Below are 23,988 nucleotides of genomic sequence, written 5' to 3'. Positions count from 1 at the left end.
AAATTATATAAAATATATATATACATAAATTTCAAGATAGTATATATATATCCTTTCCACTCCAGCTAGCAGTGATTCATCTGTACTTTTGTCCCTGAAAGAAACAAATGCATTTGGAAGAGTAGGTAGAGAAAAACTGGAGATGAGAGAACCAGGAAATGGGAGAAATTACCTTTTAGAATGACACAGGAGGAGACAGAAAACCTGCAGTGGAGAGTAGCACCTGAAATAGAGGTGGGAGAAAAATGTTCTCATGGGCACAAAAATCAATATTCAGAAAGTAAACAGGAAAAGAACATCCTTTTTCTATGGCTTGAGCACTGGCTGGATATATATTTTAGAGACTCATCAAAGAAGAGAAAAGGTGCCATCTTGGAACACGGTGGTGACTGTGTTCAGAGGAAGGGGAGATTTGCCATGGACACATCTAGTTATTCTGGTCACATCACCACCATGATGTGGGCCTGGCTCCACAGAGTATGTCATGTGCCATCCAGAGGAGTACTAGACACATGTCCAGTCCCAGAGAGACAGACCCTACAGTGCACAGACATCAGGAAAGGTTACAGGCAGTAACTTGGGCTTCCTTCCCTATTCTGTTGCCCCAGTTCTCAAATATGAGGTTTATTCTTCAAAAAAACTCATTCTCTGTGTATGTGTGTGTCACTTTCAGACCCAGAGATTGGAGCTGCTGTTCTCTTCATCAAAGCAGAGGAGACCAAGCAGCAGATAAAGAAACTCAACAGTGAGGTAATAGAGCTCTCTTTTTCTTTGATCATGCTGCAGTGGTAAGAGGAGTATAAATCCTAGTTACCAGCAGAAGCAGTATAATAAGTATGGTTTCTGATGTCAGACCACCATGGATGAACTCCCACTGAACCTTATATGAGTTGCGTGACCTTTGATAATTCACTTATCCTCTCTCAAGCCCTATTTCCCCATGTGTGAGAAGGGTGTAGTAATTATGCCTACTGTGTAGACCAGGGGTGTCAAAACTGCAGCCCGCGGGCCAACTGCGGCCCATGATCCATTGTTAATTGGCCCACAGCAAATTCCAAAAATATATTTAGTTTACTTAAATAAACCACGTGAGGCAATACGTACTTCACCTCGAGTGAGTGGCCCGGCTGTTTGTGTATTTTATCGCATATGGCCCTTGGTGAAAAACATTGAAAAAAGTTTGGACACCCCTGGTGTAGACCATGAAATTGAGATAATCTAGGTAAATCATTTAGCATAAAGTAAGAACATATGTCATAATTATTATAATTAGTGTATTAAGTGTATTGATCTTTGTTTTAATTGGTGCTTTTCCAGCTTTTTCATGTACTTTAATTTTTAATGAGTTAAAGCAAGATCATTAGTCCACAAATGAATCAAACTAAAAATCAGAGCATCAAATGGCCTGAAACTCTGCTCCTTTTTCTGACACACGTTTGCTGTGCAACTCTAAGCACTTTATCTCTGAACCTTACCATCTATCCATTTAAAATCAAGCAATTTTTTATACAACCTTATTAAGGTATATTCTACATAACATAAAATTTACCCATTTCAAGTGTACAATTCAATGACTTTTAGTAACTTTATTGAATGGTTCACTAACACCATAAATTAGTTTTAGAATATGTTTACCCCCTCAACCAGATCTCTCTTACGCATTTACCATTAATCCCTATTCCCACATTCAGCCCTAGGCAACCACTTATCTACTTTCTGGCCATTTTGTATAAATAGAGAAGATAATTTCTAAATGACTGTTTTAATTTATGTCCACCCCAAAATAAAATGAAATTTAAAAAAAAAAACTGATTTGGACACAATAATTTGGATGCAAATAGTTTATTTGGGAGGTAATCCAGGAAGCCAGATGAAGGAGTAGAGAAGTAAAACAGAAAAGAAAGGAAAACAAAAAGGTGTGTTAATGAGATAAGGGTCTGTTAGTGAGATAATTAACTCAGTGGGCCACTGGGCTCAGTCCTCCTGGGGTCCGCTGAGAGACCAAGAAGGGCAACTCAAAAGTGTTCCAAGATGCGGCAAGGAAAAGTGGGGTTGAGGGTGGTTCCTCGGGGATTAACTCCCTAACCCTTCATGCAGGCCTAACTGCAGAAGAGACTAGAAAGACTCCTCAGACAGGAATGTGCAGGAAGACCTGGACCTGTCTTGGATGACCTTCAGGGTGGGCCTCGGGCCTCGGGCAAGGACACAGACTCCCTTCTAGGACTCAAGTTTTAGATTATCTGATGAGATCTTGACAGAAAATGCAACCAATTGATGATATTGATAAGATTTGAGAAAAACAAAATTCATATAATCATAATCAGTTTCTAATTATCTGTAGTAATGGAAGACTGGGTAGCGACAGTTGAGAGTTTTTTTTTTTTAAACTTGTATTTCTTCAGCATAATGGAGATTTATGTTTTACTGCCACCTCTCCTTCTGAACCTATACTCTCTGGAAGTAAGATTGTTGCTAACAAGAAGGGGGCCATAGGGCAGACTAACAAAACAGAAATGGAAAAACTAACTGGACTGAAAGTTTTTAAACCATAAGGCCATACACTGGATCACCCAAATAACCTCCTGTTAAAAATACACCACCACCACCACCCCCAAAAAACCACAAAACAAAACAAACACCCTATTGAAGAACTGTACATTAACCTTCTACTGAACAATTTCTTTTCAGATATTGTTCTCGGCTAAAATCAAACATTAAGACCATTTGAATTATTTTCCCTCACATTTAATAAGATTATTTAATGGTTTGAAGAACTGACTACCAATATCTTAGCTCAAGCACTGAAGTTAGTTATTAATCTGGGGGGCGGGGGGGGTATGTGTTTATATCTTCACCTTTTAGAATGTAGATAAGTTTTCCAAGTTACATCTGTAAATCTACGTGCTATATGATTTTCCTTTGACAATGGGAGCCAGAGGTAGATGTGTTAAAATAGATAATCACTTGAAAAACAAAGTATTTCCCCAGTGTGATTCTGTATTCCTGATTGCTTTTCCAAAGAGATGGCATAATCTTTTTATCTTGTCATGTATTGAAATTAAAAGAGCAAGATGATGTACCAATGGTCCAATTATCTTTCCCTTTTTCTTTATAGAAAAATATCTGATTTCTTCATGGTTGAACCTTAAGTTAAAAAAAAAGATCTTATCCTTTTACACATAATTTAATTTATACACAGTCTTGACCTTTGGGTAGTGCATTAAAACCCACTAAGACAGGCAGAAGGAAAATACAAATTGGCTTCAAATTGTAAAATTATTCTCCGTCTAACCTTCTACTTGTTTTTCCCTCATATCTTCTACAAAGTAATGTTATTTATGTAGGGAAAAATAAAAAAATCTGTCTTTTAAAGTCCAAGCCTAATTTTTCCATTTCACTTACTTTCTACTGTCACGTGTGATCCTTTCATTGCTCTATTTTTTGGTTAGGAGTAAGCAAGAGAAGAATTGGTAATAAATGTGGGATGTACTACACGATAACAACTCTGCAACCAAAAGGTCAATCCCCAATGTATGTGAGTCATGTTGAACATTGTGTAAAGCTGAGAGCATTACAGAATCCCCATTCTGATATTTGCTCAATCATTTAAGATGTAAAGAAACAGTTCACTGATGTGTAGATTTCATAATCAGTTGGTTAAATACAGGACAAAAATCAGAAAAGAAATAATATTGGTAATAACCTACATTCTCAGTACAGTGAAGAGAGTTTAAAAGATGTAGGGCAGCTACTAATATTAGACCACTTTTGAAAACATAGCCATTGCTTTACAGCAGAGAGAAAAAATAGTACAATTCTAAGGGAATTGTTTAAAAATAACAACAAAACATCACTAGAGGGGCCATGGGCTGTGTAGGTCAAATGCTCCATTTCTGAAAAGGTTTGTAGGTAAGGGTTAGAGTGTTTTCTTATTTCTGTAATCTGGCTGACCCAGAAAGACTGTGGCAAAGCTGTGTACTCTGCCATAGCAGGCATAAGGCATAAAACACACTAGTAGAGAGAAAGAGAATAAGCTTTGGAGAGACGGATATTTAGAGCCCTATTCATAAACTTAACTCTGTGACATCAGCAATGTGTTTACCTTCTTTATATTCAGATTTCTCTACTAAACGGTAAACATAAAATCTGTAATACAGGATTGTCGTAAGAACTTAATACCATATGTAAAGCACCAAGCATGATGCTTTCCCTTAATACGTGGTCAAATGCTCATTTCTTCCTCATTCAAGGTTATGCTTCCACCAACAAAAGGTGACTCTCAAGTTACACCCACCCCCACCCCCCCACCCCTCTCCCCACCCTCTGTTACCTAACAGTACCCAGTGTGGAGTAATAGGAGAGAGAATTAGTCAATGCTTATGGAATAAAATGAAAATGAATGGGTTTAAGGGAAACATATTTGATCATGAAAATGACTGCTTTCACTTGAGACTTTCCTTTTACTATGAAGATACGCAATATAAAATTAGAATAGAGACAGGGCAAATTGTTGCTATTTCAATACATCTTATTTTAGCTAAGTAGTTTGATGTCACAGTGTCACTGTATTAATATAAATACTTATTCTGTAAAATTTATAGATATTAGGGCAAAGACACCCAGTATGCTAGTTTAACAATGCTTAACCATTATCCGATATTACACTAAACATGTAAATGGCGAGATGATGATAAAACTAGGCAGAAAAGAACCTGCCAAGCTTACCAAAGATAATCATAGCCAAATCTTCATTTTCAAAATGAAAGAATGCAGGTAGCTTGTTATGTCAGCCTTGTTTACCAGGGTGCATTTTGGCCCAAATGCTCTGATTGTCACTTTTTAGCACTGTATTTTGTATATACATAAAAGAGCCAGTTAATATTAGGTCATTTAATCCACATTGAGTCTTAAATATATTAAAGAGGATTAAATGTGTAACATGCCTAAATAAAACATGAGCTTTGTAGAAAAAACAACTTATATTGACTATTTTTTAGGGAGAAATCTGGCTTCTCCTACTGTTTATTAACTCCTTTTCAAAACAACTTTATTGAGATATAGTTAACATATTATGCAATTCATCCATTTAAAGTGTACAGTCTGAAGGCTTTAGTATATTCATAGAGTTGTGTATCTATCACCATAATGAATTTTAGAACATTTCATTACGCCACGAATTAACTGTGCACCACATAGCCAGCACCCCTAATGCCTGGAGACCCCACCCCCAGCCTGCCCAGCCCTAGTCAACTATTAATCTACATTCTGTGCCTATAGATTTGCTTATTCTGAACATTTCATATAAATGGAATTATACAATATGGTCTCTTGTGACTGACTTTATCACTTAGCATAATGTTTTCAACTTTCATTCCTGTTGTAGCATACTAGTACTTGATTCCTTTTCATCGCCAAATAACATTCCATTGTATGGATGTACTACATTTTGTTTATCCATTCATCAGTTGATTGTCATTTGGGTTGTTACCATTTCGGGGCTAATATGAATAATGCTTTTCAGATACTGTTTTATGAATGCTATGAATATTCATAAAACATTGATACAATTTTTGTGTGAACATGTTTTAATTTCTCTTGGCTAATTAAGTGGAATTGCTGGATCATATAGTAACTCTATGTTTAAAAATTTAGGAATTGCCAGTCTATTTCCCGAAGGAGCAGCAGTATTTACACCGCCAGAGCAGTATATGAAGGTTCCACACTCTCCACTTCCTTGCCAACAATTTTTATTTGTTATCTGACTTTTTGATTATAACCATATATAACCATATAGTGTGTGTGACGTGGTATCTCTCTTTCATTTGTATTTCCTTGATAGCTAATAATATTGAGCATCTTTTCATGTATTTATTGGCCATTTGCACATCTTTGGAGAATTGTCTATTAAGACCATTTACCCATTTAAAAATTGTGTGTTTTTTTTTTTAAGGAGGGCACAGCTTACAGTGGCCCATGCAGGGATCGAACCGGCAACCACACTCTTAACCAACTGAGCTAACCGGCCACCCCCTGAGTTGTCTTTTTATTAGTGAGAGTTCTTTTTATATTCTAGATACAAGTTATAATTTATAACTTTCTTCTCACATTCTTTAAGTTACCCTTTATTTTCTTAATGGTTTCCTTTGAAATATTCCTTTGGTGATATCCAGTTTATCTTTTTGTTTGTTTGTTTCTTGTGATTTTTGAGGTCACTTCTAAGAAACCATCACCTATCCCAAGGTCATGAAAATTTCTTCCGGTGTTTTCTTTTAAGAGTTATCTAGTTTGAGTTCTTACACTTAGGTCTTTATCAATTTTGAGTAAATTTTTGTATGTGGTATGAGGTAAGGGTCCAATTTAATTTTATTAATGTGGATATTCAGCTGTCACATCACCATTTGTAAAAATGGTGTATGTAAAAACACAGTACTTTCCCCATTGAATGGTCTTAACACTCTTGTCAAAACTAAACTGACCATTAAGGTGAGGGTTTATTTCTGGACTCTCAATTCTATTCTATTGCTGTATATGTCTACGCTATCTCGATTACAATACCTTTATTGTAAGTTTTGAATGGTGAGGTGTTAAGTCCTCTAACATTTTCCTTCTCTTTCAAGATTGTTTAGACTGTTTGGGGTCCCTTAAAATTCCATGAATTTTAGAATCATCTTGTCAATTTCTAAAAGAAATCAGTTGGAAGTCTGATAGGGACTATGTTGACTCTATAGATCAATTTAGGAGGTATTGTCATCTTAACAATATTAAGTCTTCTAATTAGTGAACATGGGATTTTTTTTCCATTTGTTTATATCTTTCTTTAATTTCTTTCAACAATATTTTGTAGTTTCTAGGGGATAAGTCTTGCACTTTGTTGGTTAAATTTATACCTAGTATTCTATTATTTTTGATGTTATGGTAAATGGAATTGTGTTATTTATTTTTGGATTTTTATTGTTAGTGTACAGAAATACAACTGATTTTTGCATGATCATCTGGTATCCTACAACTTTGCTGAACTCATTTAATAGTTCTAATAACTTTTGAGTGGGTTATTTAGGATGTTTTATATTAGATCACGTCATCTGAAAATAGTTTTATTTCTTTCTTTTTAATTTGAATGCCATTTATTACCTTTTCTTGCCTAACTTCCCTTGCTAGAACTTCTAGTACAATACTGAATAGAAATGGAAAGAGACAGCTTTTTTGTACCTTCTTTTGGGTGGAGAGGAGAGAATTTTTCAGTCTTTCACCATTGAACATATGTTAACTGTGGTGTTTTTGTGTTTTGGGTTTTTGTTTGTTTGTTTGTTTTTGTTTTCATAAATTCCCTTATTGAAGAAGTTCCCTTGTACGGTAGTACTGTTTTTCATAATTAAGAGGTGTTATATTTTGTCAAGTGCTTTTTTATGCATGTATTGCAATAATGTGTTGTGAGTTTGTTGTTTTTTTGCGGGGAGGGGTTGTACTTGAGTCTGTTGATATGGTGTATTACATTAATTGATTTTTGGATGGTAAGCTAACCTTGCATTCCTGAGATAAACCCCACTGGTCGTGGTATAATCCTTTTTATATATTGCTGGATTCAATTCGCTAATATTTTGAGGATTTCTGCATCTATATTCGTACGAGTTATTGGTCTGTATTTTTTCTTTGATATCTTCATCTGATTTTGGTATCAGGGTAAATTGGTCTCAGAATGAGTTGGAAAGTGTTCCCTCTTCTTCTATGTTTCAAAAGAGTTTGTGAAGAATTGTTATTAATTAATGCTCCTTTATATGTTTGGTATAATTTACCAGTGAAAAGCCATCTGGTCCTAGGCTTTTTTCTGTGTGGAAAATTACTTGATTACTTTACTTGTTATAGGTCTATTTAGATATTCTATTTCTTCTTGAGTCAGTTTTGGTGGTTTGTGATTTTGTAGAAATTTGTCTAATTCATCTAAGTTATCTAATTTGTTGACAGTAGTGTTCATAGTATTTCCTTCCAATTCTTTTCATTTCTGTAAACTTGGTAGTAATATATCCTCTTTCATTACTGATTTTAGTAGTTTGAGACTTCTCTCTTTGTTCCTAAGTAAAGCTTTGTTATTTTCTATTTAACTCATGTCTGATTGTTCCATTTTCTAATTGTGAACTTCTTATTTTATCAAATATTCTTTTTAGAGATATGTTCAAAATATTTATGATGGTTACTTAATAAAGTAGGATTGCAAAACATATATAATGCTTAAACATTTTTGTTCTTTTCCAGGAAATTTAAAATAAAAACTTAAAGAATAATTCCTCTGTGGTTAAATACATCAGGTATATTTTGTTTAAAATTAATTCATAATTTTAGAGAGGCACATTGATGATTAGCATACTAATACTATGAATTCCTACATGAAAGAAACTCAATTAACTTATTTTTAGCCTACATTGACTAAATGCATTTGCATTAAAGGATCACTTTAATGCATTAAAGGATCACTTTAATGACAAAACAGCAATTAATATTTTTTTTTTTTTTTACCACATTATGGAACACGGGAAGCACTGGGCTAAGGAAGCAGCCTCTTTCAGATGTTACCTAAAATCCTTATCTTCCTTTTTTGCTTTATGCTCTTCAGAATCACTACTTGGTTTTGCCCCATTTTATGTACCAGGATTTATTCACTTTCTCTCGAGTTCCTTTGATATTCCCAGAAAATTTCTTGATTTTTTTTTTCTTTTGCAACTGCTTGAAGTTTACTTCAAGTACAAGGAATTGGCTCATACACTTATGGAGGCTGAGGAGTCGCAAGAACTGCAGTAGACAAGCTGGAGATGCAGGAGAGCCAATGGTGTAGTTCCGGTTCAAATCCAAAAGTCTGGGAAGGAGAGCCAGTAATGTATGTTCCAGGCCAAAAGTCAGTAGGTTCAAAATCCAAGAAAAGCTGATGTTTTGGTCTGAATCTGAAAGCAGGAGAAGACCATATCCCAGCTTCACAGTCAGACAGGAGGAATTTCCTCTTAGCCTTTTTGTTCTATTCAGGTCTTCAATTGACTGGATGAGGCTTACCCGCATTAGGAGGTGGACTGCTTTATTCAGTGTACTGATTCAAATGTGAATCTCACCCAGAAACAGCCTCCCCGACACACTCAGAATACGTTCAGGTACCCTATGGCCCAGTCAAGTTGACAAATTGACAAATAAAATTAACAGTCACATCCATTAAATGCCTTCAGTTTGTCAGTCCGGTGGCTTTCTTTCCAGTTTCAGTCATTGGCCTGTTTCAATGTTTAAACTGCTTTGGAAATAATCTTTTCCTGATTAGATTTCATTTAAAAAAAAAAATAAAAAATATTCCTCTTTGGCAAACATGTCATGGTTCTTTTTGTGGAACAAAATAAAACATTTTCTCAATCTCCAGAATTCAGAAAAGTATTTCAGTCTTACCCTTTACAACTCCATATGGTGTAAGTTACACATTTATGTGATGAGAACCAAAATTTGGGAGAGCCCTATTCTATTCTTGACACCCATTATTTTACTGAGAGTCTCACCGAGTGATCTGAAGCCCTTTGTTTCATTTGACACATTAGCACAACTGTTAACATAAGAGATATGAAAAAAACCTATTCTTATCAACTTGGCCTCTATCATCTTAGAGGCCAAGCTCTTATTGCTATTGAGGCCAACAGAAAAGCATCTTCTTTTCAGAAATGACTGTATTTGCATTACATTTCTTAATAGGATGATAGGTCATGTCCTTTAAACATAGCTATTCTAGTCATATCGTTACACCCAGTCTTTTCATAAAGCTTTAAAAGACCATTTTATATAGTCACCAAGATTATAAGCCAAATTTCAAATTTTGTTTTGTAACATCAGCATCTTTCAACCTCCTCAAAAAAAGTCTAGCAAATGTTTCTGAAACATTCAAGAGTCCCACCATTCTCAGGTAGGCAATGTGATAGGGTAAATTATACTGAGGTAACAAACTCCCAATCTTATTGTTTAAAATTTATTTCTTGTTCAAACAAAAATGCCTAACACTGGTCAGCAGAAGGGCTCATCACCACCTGAAATGAAATGTTACTCATAGGCTATGTTCCATTTGAAAGCGGAGCATAAAAAAAATCAAGTGGCTCAAAGGATATACATATCATTTCTGTCCACATTTCATTAAGCAGAACTAATTCCATGGGCACAATTAATTTCAAGAGGCAAGAAAAGTATAATCTTCTGGGTACCCAGCAGAAATGAGAAAATCAATACTGGAAAACACTAGTATTAGCCACCACAGCACCCAAAAGTTAATAGTGAAACTTTGTTTTCTCTTTCTTTTGCTCAAAGTTGAATACCAGAATATCCACCAATTAAATGTATCATACAATGTCCAAGTAAACAGACACAGATAATGCAATGCCTTCTGCTAGAAAAGAGAGAGAGAGGATCTCAGTTGTTATCTAGGTTATACTTGACAAAGTCAGCAGATAAGTTTAAATTTGTGTCACTAAATCAAGTCAGTGAAGTCTGCTTGAGTCAAAGAAAGTGAATAGTAATCGCAGGTTGTTCTTTAAGAGTTGCTTTACTTTGCTTCACTACTTTTCTAAATAGCTATGGAAATTCAGGGTTCTATCAATAATTCACGTAAGAAAACCTACATGAATAAGACTATGGTAGTTCATTCCTTGGCCCTGTGAATTACTGCTATTATATCTTTTCATTGACATTTAGTTCAACTGAACCATGCTGACAGAATTGCCAGACCATCCCAAGATCTGACTGTACAGTCACTTTTCTTCTTCATCATAATCATACATCGTTCTTGACCATCAATTCTCAAAAGTAAAATATAAACTAAGTCTTTTGACATAGAAAAAACAAAATCCATTTAACTGCTAGAAAATTTTTTCATTTTAATACATATAAATTATTGATATTAATGCTACATTTTGTGGACACAGGTTTCTAAACTGGAATATATCCAACTAAATTCATGATTTGTAGGATGCTTTTTGGTTATTTTCCAGTTCTCAAGTCTCAATGCATAGTCATATTTGTAACTCTCAGGAGAGTTTTACTGATAATAAAAATACACATATATATACATACATACTAAAGAATAAGAAGGATGTCTCAAAAGACAAAAATGCCACTCAAAAGTTTATGCTGCGAAATGTAGATTTAAAATGCACGTAACTTTTGGAGATGAGCTGTTTTTGTCTTTTTTGCCTTTGGTTACTTATCTATAGGCCTTTTCTCATCTTTGAATAAAGGAACTAAATGGGTATATCAGTAAGGAAGGGCCCAGTGGAGAGCAATGCCACATTCCAAATGGAAATTTGAGCAGAGCTGAATAAAAGAAGTATTTACAAAGGAGTTAGTATAGTGTAGGGAAAGCACAAAGGATGAAACAGCTCCTCTATAACCCTGGGGCTAATAACAACAGAAGTTCACTACAACTCTTGGATCTGAAGGTGCCAGAGTAGAGAGTGGTTATAGAATCTTCAGTCAGAGAAAGCTCAGTGGAGGAGACCACCTGACAGAAGCTGTGATCTTTTGTTGGAACCTTCTGTGACCTTTTGCCCACCTCAACTTTATAGGGAAGCTGCCTCATACTCTGACCTCTCTCTCCTACCTGTCTCCAATCTGCTGCAGTTCTGCAATAGCCAAACCCAACAAGAAGCCAAAGCGCCAATGAGCCTTTTGATAAAGTCCATACAAGTAAGCCTCCCAGGAGCAATGTTGGTTGGAAAGTGGATCTATTCTAGAGATGGTACCGAGGGTACCAAAAATATGTATACACATGACCTGTATTCATCTTTTGTTATCAGTATATATTGAGTATTACAATTTTAATAGTTTTTTTTTCCTTCTAAAATGTGCATACATTTTTTTGGCACCCTCTGTATTCTGCAAAATGAGTTACTATGTATACAACCAAATATCGAAAAACTCAAATTAAATTTAAACAATTAGTTATTAATTGCTTATTACTAATAATTAGCCAGTTGGTGGTAGCCAGTTATTAACTGACTACTAACTGATAGTTTCAGAATAGCTATTTTAAAAATATGAAATATGTATTCCCCCCATCTCCTATATAATTTGTAAGATTATATATTCTCAAAAGAATAGACAGCTCTGCCATTTTCCATTCAGTAGAAAAATTAAGTTCAATAATGATCCAATCCAACAATTATGATAACGTTGCTATTATTTTTATAGGATCTTAGCGTTGGAAGGGATTGCAGAGGCTTTTTCCTTTCTTATCGTCTCCCTGGTGCATGAATTTCCCCTTTTTAAAAATGAGAACCCTATATATCTTCCAAAAGGTCTTCAATTCTTTTAGCATCAATCCACCTTCAATCTCCTATGAATTTTCTGGATTCTTCCATAGCAAATTCCAATTTCCAAATCCTTCCTCTGAGTTACAAAACCTGCTTTCTAACTTTGCGATTCTGAATTTGCTTTTATAGTTTTACATTATTTTATTTATTTATATTATTTATTTTATGTACATTTCTTCCTTCCTCAAATAGAGCACAAGGCTCTTGAGAACTTGCATTATATTCCCCAAAAAATTCTGTGAATTTCCTCAAAATAACAATAGCCTGTATCTCAAGTAACTCAACGTTCAAGACTAGAAAATAAATATACATGAATTTGAGAAGGATTGGATTTTTTTCAGTCTTTTTATTAAAGAACAATAAGACACCTAGAGAAACAAGGATTGGCATTTCCCATTCACTTGTACACAATTAGAAATAAACACAATATACATAAATCAATGCAAAATTAGTCCAATTTCCTTTTTGTGCTGATACGATCACACGATGGGATAGAATTTTAAATAATCAATTGTTATAAATAATGGGTAAAAGAATTCTTCTGAAACAAATAAATAAGCAACCTCTGCTTGATATTATTGTTGTTTCATAATGTGGTAGAGGCATGAAATCTGAAAATTGAGAGATATCTTAGAGGTCATCTATTCTGACTTTTTACTTAATGCAGAAATTTTCTTTCTGAGGTTACTCTCAAGAAATTATTTTGTATGAATATTTTCTGTAGTAAGAAGCTAACCATACCTCAGAGGAATCTATGTCAGTTGTTTTCAAACCTGGTTATGCTTTAAAATTCTCTGGGAATATTGTTTTTACATAGCTATAATTTTTTTTATAAATTACTACATAAAATAACGAATATATATTTAAATAACTTTATTTAAATATATTATTGTGGCCAATAGACTAACTGAACCTCAGAACTGCTAGAATTTACACTGGGCATCTATATTTTTAAAAATTCTCCAAATGCTTTTGATGACAGCCGACCATGACAACTAGTGGCCTACCTCATCTCTCAATTACTTGAGCTTTTAGAAACCTCTTCTCCACATTTAGCTGATATAACTCTTTGTAAAGCTTGCTATTCACTTTTCCTACTTCTATTCCTCGAGTTACATAGACAAATCTACATAAATGTTCTTTTTTTAATGAGAATAAATTTTAAAGGTAGCTAATATCTCTCTTCCTCCCACTCAGGCATATTTTCCTTTTCTATAAATGTTCTCTCTTTCGTGAAATTTTACTCATGTGATATGAAATCCAGATTCTTCATCATTTTGATCAACTTCCTTTGCCTCTGCCCCCTCCACTTGACCCACTTCCTCAAAGACAACCATAGCTGACCCCAGGGTCCTACAGATATTTCCAGGACAGAGGGTATTGTCTATTGTCTATCGTTATTGTCTAACGTTTTAGCTTATGAAAACATCTCAAGGTCTTGTGTTTGTACTCTCTGCTCAGAAAGCTCTTTCCCAAGTTATTTGCATGAACTGTTCCCTTCTCTTTTTCAAGTCTGTGTTCAAATGTCAACTTCTCAGTGATGTCTTCCTTGACCAGCTTTTTAAAAATAGCAGCCCCTTTCCCCAAAATGTATTTCAAAATCGGTTTTCCATCATAGCCCAATCAAACCTCTATTATACCACATAGTGTATTTATCTACATTTTTCATTGTCTTTATCCCCCCCACTAGAATCTCAGTCCTATCAGAACAAGAATCTTTATCTGCTTTTTTCTTTGCCTGGTGATTGGCATATAGTAGATACACATTTATGGTTAATGAATGAATAAAAAATGCTTGCATTACACATTATATCTATTTTAACCATCAGGCATTAGGATATTGAGTTGAAGAAAAAAATGGAATCTCAGTTTTGAGTTTGAAGAGAAATTAGAAATCCTGACATGTGAGATGCTCCTATGAGTAAACTGAGGCCCAGAGATAATCACATATACAGCAGGTGGTACAGAAAGGCCTAGAAAGAAGGCCCAAATCCCAGTTCAATAGGATTTCTTTTTACTGGATTAGCTTTCAAAGAATATCATCCTTAGTCTGTATTGAAAAGATTTCCTTTTGAAATAAGAAGTCCACATGAAGACTTGAGTGTTTGGTGTGTGTGTGTATATATATATATGGTGCCAAAAAATGTATACAAATTTTAAGAAAGGAAAAAAACTGTATCAATTGTAATACTCAGTATATACCGATAACAAAAGATGAATACAAGTCACGTTTGACTTCTGCTATTACAAGAGGTGCTCAAAGTGGTTACCATCAGCATCCAGACTTTTTTTTATTATTATTTAAACTTTTATTTACTTTAAGTGTGTATTTCCAGGACCCATCAGCTCCAAGTCAACTAGTTGTTTCCATCTAGTTGTGGAGGGCGCAGCTCACAGTGGCTCATGTGGAGACTCGAACCGTCAACCTTGTTGTTAAGAGCACTGCGCTCTAACCAACTGAGCTAACCAGACATGTCTGAGCTGTCCCCCAGACATTTCTGATTATAGTGAACTACTGCTTAAGCATAGATAACATCTCTTAAAATGTGTACACATTTTTTTTGCCACTCTCGGTATATACCTTAATTTAATGATGGTAATTTTAGGATAGTTCTAGAAAGTGCTTTTCATAAAAGCCTGATAAAATATACTATATGATTAATCAAAGGGAAATATATGTTTTCCCACATGTTTCCTATTGATGATTCTTCCACATGTTAACATTTTCAAACCTTAAAAAGAAAAAAAGAGTACAATTTAAAGCAAAGAAAATGATAAAGAGTGTTAAGGAGAGATAAGAAGGGGATCAACTGGTAATTTACAGACATTTTAATTTTTAATTTACTGACTTTTTAAATCAAATCTGATCATTGGTAACAAGATACTGTGACCACAGTCTTGTGCTGACTTCAGATGATGCTCTGCAATCTCACTTTCTAAACTGAATCTTCTCGGTCTTAGAGATGAAGGAGTTCTTGTTCACATAGCATTTATTAAAGAGCTGATTAGAGAAATGTATTTTTGTTTAAAATTCTATTATCAAAAGAAGCTTGAGGTGGGGAAGGTGTCTTCCAATGGTTAAAAGAGGACTCCTTCTAGAGCCTTGAAACAAGCTTTACCATGGTTACCATGGTCACATGATGGCTTTCTGCTAGACCTCCCTGGATCAGTAGGTGTTTATTGCTCAATTGCCTGGTGAGTAAAAGGAGGGTCTCTGTATTAATTCAAATACGAACCCACCCTTTTGTTGTTGTTGCTGTTGTTGTTGCTGTTGGATATTTCTTTGCAGTAGTTAAAAGTGGGTCATTGAAATTTATAACAACCAGAGATAATGGAGAACCAATTAATAAAAATTAGTTCTCTTCATTGTAGAAATTGACTAAGTTAGAAGCAACACAAGAACAAATAAATGAATAATGAATAATGCCAAAACAGATGGTTTCTAAAAAGGAAAATTTAAAGCATGTAATCTAACTGAAGAGATGTTTTTTTAAAAAAAAAAGATATGAGGAAAAGTGTCATTTATTGAGATAAGCAAAGACGATCTAACATACAAAAAATTACAAGTCTCTGAAAAAGAAAGCCAAATTTAGGAACCCAAACAAAACCTAAGAATACTCTAGTGAAATTACTGGACTTTAAAGTAAGAAAAAAAAAGTCTTTCGTATGTAGCCAAAAAAGTTCTTTTGAAGGACTTGCAAAGGAAAAAATCTAGACTATCACTAGACTTTCAGACAGCACCACTTTATGAAAGAGATGGAGTAACATACAAAATATATTTTTAAGGAAAGAAAACGTAAACTAAGGATTTTATATCTAGCAAAAAAAACCATCGAGTATCAAACTGTTATCAACATGAAAGAACTCAAAGAACATTGTTCCCATGTATATTTCTTGAAAAATGTACTAGAAAACAAGATCCAAAAAACCAAGATGACTTGATATTGTTATAGGACACATTAATTAGCATTAAATATGTCCTTATTTATACCACTACGTCTAAATGAAAGTTAAAAGGGAGAGAATAAAACTTGTCAAAGCCATATGACAAGATAAATATAGCAAAACCATTAAAAAGGGGTGTGGGGAGAGAATGATGAGAGAATAGGCAAAAAAATGTTCAGTAATCATACTTTGTAATGGTTGTATTGGTATGGATATACTGAGACTGTTGTATGTATAATGGGGGATAAAGGAAATGCATGATTATGGGATATCCTAATTCCATCATCCTCTGTACCTCAATAACCAGAATTCACAACATAGAATAAAGGAGATACAAATGTAATACAGAAAATGTTAAGTAAAAACCTTGCAGTCTGAAATAGAATTAGAAATACTAATATGAATTTATGTAGTGTCATACACACATATATCCCCAAGCTCTTTCAACAGAAAAGGAGTAAAAGCAATGGCCAGCCCAGTAACTAAATATCTCTGTGCCTGATTATGGTCTTGAAATACAATTTCCCTCTAAAAGAAACCAGAGTTTTTTGGATAAATGGCTGTTTCCGTTTCTGGGGCATGAAATATACATTATGAGTCTGGAACACGTTCATATACCAGCCAGCAAGAAATCTACCAAACACTACTACCCTATTTCCCCGAAAATAAGACCTAACTGGAAAATAAGCATGATTTTTCAGGAGGACATCCCTTGAACATAAGCCCTAATGCATCTTTTGGAGCAAAACTTAATATAAGACCCAGTCTTTATTTTCAGGGAAACATGGTAGGATGATGTCAAAAGAACTCAGGAGCCAATATGAAGTCTCCCATTGACCAAAGATGGGAAAATTTGAGCTTCAATAAAGATAAGCTATACAATGGATTGAAACATATAAAATAGATAACAAATGCTCCAAGATGGTAATATAGGAAGCTCCTGAGTTTCCCTCCTCAGATGCACACACTGAATGTACATCTATACACAGAAAAATTCCTTCTGAGAAAAATATAGAAACTAGCTGAGTGACTCCTACACACCAGACAAAAGAGAAAATACCCACATGGAAACAGATAGGAAAGGCTGAAACACACTCTTGCCATAAACCCCATCCCTGGCGTTTCCAGCTTCTCCTTGACAGTTAGGACCCCACAGATAGTGCTCCCAATTTTGAAGGCTCCTACCTGAGGGATGGGCACCCAGAACACCTAACTTTGCAAGACAAAGGGGCTTTCGTTCACAAGTCCCACACAACGGTAACAAAGAAGCATTTTTCAAGTGGATGCAAACGCACTCCAATGGCTGTACCCCCAGGCTCAGCACAGAGGGAGCAAGCAAAAATGTCCGTCTCTCAGTTTCTCCCTGATGCAGGTCTGACTGCATATTTTCCCAGTTGCTGCCCAAGGGTCCAGCTTCTAATCAACCTGCATCTAGATGCACGTTGAGATCCTCTGTTTTGGGGCCCTGATGGGTCTTGGCACACCCTCAAAAATTGGGAGCCCCCAAGAACAAAGACCGCAGCTTCAACAATCACAAAGACCCTAAACTCTCAAGACGCCCCTCCCAGACTATTAACACTAGTAAACGAATTCAGTACAGTTTCAGGATATAAAATCAATATACCAAAATCAGTTGTGTTTCTATACCACTAAGAATGAACTATCAGAAAGAGATATTAAGAAAACAATTCCGTTTACAATAACATCCAAAAAAATTTACTTAGAAACAAATTTAACCAAAGAGGTACAAGATTTGTACACTGAAAACTACCAAATACTGTTGAAAGAAATTAAAGACGATTGAAACAGATGGAAAAAATCCAACTATAGACTTGCCAAAGGAATTTTTAAAAGCTGGTTAGACTGTTAGACTCCTCCTGAATGATCAGTACATGAGGAGTTAATTGAAGGGACTAGATCCATTAGAACTACTCACTGATCCATAGAGCATAAACCTTTGGCATCAGCTGCTTTGGCATCAGCTGGGAGCTTATTAGAAATGCAAACTTCCAGGCTCCACCCCACACCTACTGAGTCTGAATATACAGTATGTCAAGATCCGCAGGTGATTTCTATATACATTCAATCTTCACAAGCACTGCCCTAATATAGTTGATATTCGAGAGGAGACAAATTTTGTTTGGAGTTCACTGATAGCAGTGAGGATCCCTTAGCCAGAGAGCAATTCGGATACTAATCAGACTTTGTCACAGGAAGCAGGAAAATAGATGAGAAAAGCAATCAAAGGGTTGATAAATAATAGATTACCACAGTACAGCTAAAGTAATGAAGTTGTGTCCAAAGGCCTGAGCCTGCAGAAATTCAATGAAACTACTGAAGTAATCACTTTCATGACTATAATTGGTCACTTTGTATTGGTAATGCTAGACTTGTAATTATTCTCTTATTATAATTTAAGAGGAATCAGATGCACCTGCATAAGTCAAACCCTTGGTACTATTCCTGTGTGACCTTGGATAAGCCACTTCACCTCTCAACATTCTAGTCTCTCCAGCTGTAGACAGAGATTTACAACTTTTGTTAGTAATGGGATTGAGATTCCCATTTGGATAAAATTTATGTGAGTGCCGAGTATGATTATTATTTTAGCTGACAGATAAAAAGACTGTCACTTGTTTTTAAATGCTTGTGAAGCAAAAGACACAAAGATGAAATTATGCCGATCGTCTTTTTTGTTCTGCCTGCTTATGGAGTTTGATTGAAGTTGTCTAAATCCCATCATAAATATGCAACATAACAAAGGATTAAATGAAAGACCATTTAATTACCTGAATCAGAGCTTGAAAAAATGTATATGTGTTCACAGCAGAGGGAGAGGATTGGTGTAATTAGTACCCCCGAATTTAGGAAAATTGTGTCTAGCAGGAAAATGTGTACATGTTTGGCAAAAATTGAGTGACGGGTCAAGAACTCTTCAAGCTAAGAAGATTATATCAACAGATGCGTTCCCCATCTGCTCACTGAATGCACAAAAATGGAAATCACATTTTTTTCTCTATCCACTGACGTTCCAGTTATACTCAGAGTTCATGAATCATGCCACACCAATAGCCAAGATCGAGAAATATAAAACATGAATAATATAATATGCAAGGAAGGTATTTTCTACATGAAACAAAAGGTATTGTCAGAGACACCTTCTGGTCTTCATTATGACACGCATCCTCCTGTTCCAAAAAGGTACAATCCAAAGACACACCAGAACAGCAGATCTGTGCTTTCACCAAATGCACACAATCTCACTACCGAAAGCTGGCAGTGCACAATATTATTGGGACAATAGGTCACCAGCACCACATATGGATTCTTCAAATAATGTATGAACATAGTGTTTTAAAGTCTTACTCATTTGAAGTGGTGGGGGCTTCCATAGACACTGAGATCATATGAAATATTCTTACCTGACAGAGTATAGTGATGCTTATTTTTGTGTCTTGTAGTGCTGTAGGGAAGATTGACAAACATTATCTAAGTTCAAATGAAAAATAACAGAAACTCATACTAAGAAATTAACAAAGCAACTTACATTAAATTATTATGTAATAATTAAAACATTAAATTATTCGTGTATCAACAAAGATTTATAGATGGCAGGATTTGTGCAAGGGCTTGAGCTATTATAAAGAACAATAAAGACCAGTCATACCTGCCACCACCCCAGCCCCACACTGGTCTTTATTCAATTCTGATCAACATCAAACTACACATCATTGTATTTTGGCTGACACGTCAGAGAATTCTCACTCCATCTGACTGCAATTACTCAAACCTTGGACTGCAAATACAAGATCTTAATCAACATTTTCCAAAGACTGTGGTTATTACTCTTATTATTGACCACTGCAAAGATCCATGCAAGGCAATGCTAAAACTTGGAGACTGATTCTTCCAATATCAATTATGTAAAAGTTTTAACAGGAATGGTTTCTCTCTCCATTCTGAGGCTGGAGAGGAACTATATAGATAACTGCTTTGGTCTAAATGCTTCCTTGGTAAGTATCCCCCACCGTGCAAAAGTTTTTAACTAAGCTTAGTGCCTGTGTTACATCATCAAATCTAGACACCTGGAATTCTGACATAATACCAGTTATATGGAGACTGAACTTTCACATCCATTATATTATTTAATTCTCACAAGAATGCCCATGTGGAATATGACTCAAAGGAGGATGAAAAGTAACATCACATCAATGGAGCAAGTTAAACATGAGCGGAGAAAACCAGATACTCTGGAAATGTAGGCAACAACGACTATTTCAAAGCCAACAGAAGTTCTGAGGAATTCCGCATATGGCAGAAATAGAAAAATTGTGGCAGTTAGAGATTCCCTTCTTAGATCAGTGTGTGAATTACCATGGACAGTTAACAAGCCTGTTGTCACAGGGGTGTTTCTATTCCTGACAGGAGGTGCTGCTAAATAAGAGTAATTGCGCTGCCTGAAAACCTGCTAAACACCTAATGATTTGTATGGTTAAATGCTTGATGCTGGGAGAACAAAGACGAGAAAAATCTTTAGATGATCCAAAGTTTTGGATAGAAAACTGAACCACTTGGAAGCACAGATGGTGTTTTCATCACTTCTAACAGTTGGGACTTTGGAAGAGATAGAGAAATCTTGGATGTGAACACTTGGCTATGCAGATGGTGATGGTGAACTGGTTTGGCCAACAGTTTTAAATTCCAGGCTGATGGATTCTTATCCACAAAAGAATGAAAAGGTGGAGAAGAAAAAGGAAGAGGAGGAAAGAATGGATAAAGAAAATGTAACTTAATACACAAGTATGAGAATAATGCGTATGAAGTTATGGTTTTTTATCTATCATCTTTGTAAATAATCAGAAGACCACATCTAAATAACCATCCATGGCCACAACCAAGGATGTAAAATGTTTGCCAAATTTCAACTGGTAAAACAACTGATAACTTAATTGAATTTGTTGCTTGGCACTCATAATGTCAAGTCAGTAAATAGGGGAAATTTCCCAGTGATTTAAAACTACCCATGGAAATCAAATTTATGGTAGGACAGTTGACAAAACAGTAAGAGAAATGAAGTCTAGCAGAAGAATTGACCGAAGGAGATCCATTTCTACAATTATGAAGGAAACAATAACAGGGATTCTTAATAGTAGAAATGCGACCTGCTCTTAAAATCTAGAGTCTAACCAAGGATTTGGTTTAGGAAATTTATATTTTAAAAACTTTAACAGGTACAATACCTCCTCTTAATATATTTACTTGGGAGAAAGAGGGCCAGTTACAGATTTGCCAATATAATTTTGTAATAGGCAGCTTTCCCTTAGGATATTTATGGTGAAATCATGAGACAAAAATAAGATCAAAATTGAAGGCACTATGAGAACCAAGTTTTCAGAATGGCAGGAATGGCATTTACTTATACATTTGAGATTTAGTGAGCGCATTGCAAGGAAGAGGGATTAGAAGCTTGAAGGGAGAAAAGAAACTTAGGCAGAAAAGGGACAAGAAGAAGACACCCCAGTCAGAGAGAACAGCACATACAAGAACAGGGAGCTGAGAATCTCACTGCATTCAGTCTGATGATGTGCAAGGGGAAAATGCATGAAGTGGAACCACTGAAAAATGAGGTGGCGCTGGGGAAGAGGTTTGTAACACCTGCTCAAAAAGATACTGTTTTATTGTTGTTGCGGTCATGTAATTTTCTGTGAAGAGGTTTTACTGTGCTTAATCAGTCTCCTAATTTTTTTTAGAGGTGACACTATTTACTTATCTAACATTAAATGACCATTTCAAACAGATGTTACACATGAGGCTACTTCTTGTATCATCTGTGCTCTTCACAAATTCTGACCACATTAGCAAAAATCTCTCAACTCTTAAGCAGTATCTCTTGTTCTATGTGATAATATACTATGACAGAAAGAACACCAAACTTAGAAGGCTCAAATTCTAGACCAAAGACTGTCATTCATGATATAAGGGACCTTAAAAATGCCATCTAACCTCTGGGTTTTAATGCAGGGTCTCAGCTCCCAACAGGTGAACACAGGATATGGTGAGGCCAAAAAAGAACAACAACAGAACCACAGTTAGGGGCTTCATACCACTATATTCTTGATGGCAGCTGGTTGAGACTGTAAAGCAGGGTCTCTGCTCCCGCTCCCCGCACAAAAACGCAGGATATGGTGAGGCCAAAATGGAACACCAATGGAGCCATAGATACGGGAGTCATACCACCATATTCTTGATGGTGGCTGGTTGAGATACAAGGAGCAAACATCCACCAGTACCCGAATAAGGAGCCTTCCTGCACAACAGTCTCGCTAGCGGCCGTAGCCACGGCAGTTATATACAAAACAATAGTGGCTAATGACCAACTGGTTACAGCTGATGGTCAACTGGTTACAGCTGATGAACATCTAATAACCGAGCCAGCACCTTTTCCACGTGAAGCTGAGAGCCTGGAAACTGCTCTCCTGGCCCCTTCCCCACAGGGTCTTAGTGTCCCCATTTTACAGGTGGGGCAATAATATCGCACCTCTACCTATCGTGGTGCTCTTTGCAGATCCGATAGGGAAAATGTACCTGAAAGCACATTGTACTATAAACTTACTCAAACATTTATTGAATAACATAATTGTCGATGTGCCTAAAATGCAAATTGTTCTTCAAAGACTGTGTCTATATTCAATCTTAATAAAAGGCTGACTGAAAGCATTTTTATTGGGAACTGAGCTAATGTAGCCCAGTGAATTTGATGCAGGAATTAAGCTTAGACAGCCCCCAGGAATGGATGGTTAATAGGTCCCTTCAAATATCTCGTTGAGTGTCACCCTTCTCAAATTTTTATAGAAGAACCAATCAGTTCGAAATAGAAGCCATAGGTGAATGTCCACAGTGCTCAGATCCAGATATTGATTTCAGCCTGATCCATGCACTTTAGAATCGAGGCCTGGCTAGTTATGAAATTGACAACCTGCAGTGAAAATTTCAAAACACACACTCTCCCATTCACTCTCACTTCTTAAATGTGAGGCTCAGAAGTATCTTTTTGTCGCCAGAAGTTTTAGCACTGCTAAAAAACCTGGACAAGTATTTGAGTCCTTTGAGCTCCTTGCCAGCAGCAAGGCAGAAATAGTTTTGGCCTGGAGATTTCAAGGCAGGTGTTACCAGTTGGTTGCCTGAACCATAGAAAAACCTCCTTCTGGCCTTTTAAAAATGCCTGATTGGAGAGGCACTACCTCCTGATGGGCCTGCCAGGGAGAATTAGTTTCAGAACACACTCAGAGGAAGTGGACTGAATTACGTTACTGAGTAAACCAGGAATGTATAATCAAACATTGAAAAAATCTGCCCAAAACAACAATCTTGGTTTGGGCATCACTGAAGTTGAACTGCCCTTTTTCCATTTTGTTTTGTGTTCTGACGGTATTGATTCCATGGGTTCAGCGGCTGATATTAAAGTTTTGTGGTTCGTGATAGTAAAATTAAATCACAGGAATTCCTTTTTTAAAATGCACTCTTCTAGCAATGAAGGCCAATTATTAGAGCCTGGGTTAGTGTTATGGCTCTAACCAAAGACTGGACAGGATATGTGCAGGTCCTGCTTTCTGAAATACAGGTTCCCCTATGTTTAAAGAATATCAACGTTCCAGAAAAGCTGGATTTAAGTCAAATTCAACTTCTGGTGGTCTTCCATGGTTAAAAAAATGATGTAGGGCCGGCC

At 35.8% G+C, this 23,988-nt stretch overlaps 1 protein-coding gene across 1 annotated transcript in view; it reads left to right on the top strand.

Moving 5' to 3' along the window:
* The window catches only part of KCNH8 (potassium voltage-gated channel subfamily H member 8), a 312,183-nt gene that overhangs the window by 284,241 nt on the left and 3,954 nt on the right, over positions 1-23,988 (top strand). The window contains exon 15 of the mRNA XM_033131443.1: positions 674-750. Coding sequence (XP_032987334.1) covers positions 674-750 — 77 coding nt within the window. The remainder of the gene's footprint in view (positions 1-673; positions 751-23,988) is intronic.

Source organism: Rhinolophus ferrumequinum, chromosome 17, assembly GCF_004115265.2.
Source record: "Rhinolophus ferrumequinum isolate MPI-CBG mRhiFer1 chromosome 17, mRhiFer1_v1.p, whole genome shotgun sequence".
Classification (NCBI taxonomy): domain Eukaryota; kingdom Metazoa; phylum Chordata; class Mammalia; order Chiroptera; family Rhinolophidae; genus Rhinolophus; species Rhinolophus ferrumequinum.
This window is presented reverse-complemented; position numbering and strand designations above follow the sequence as displayed.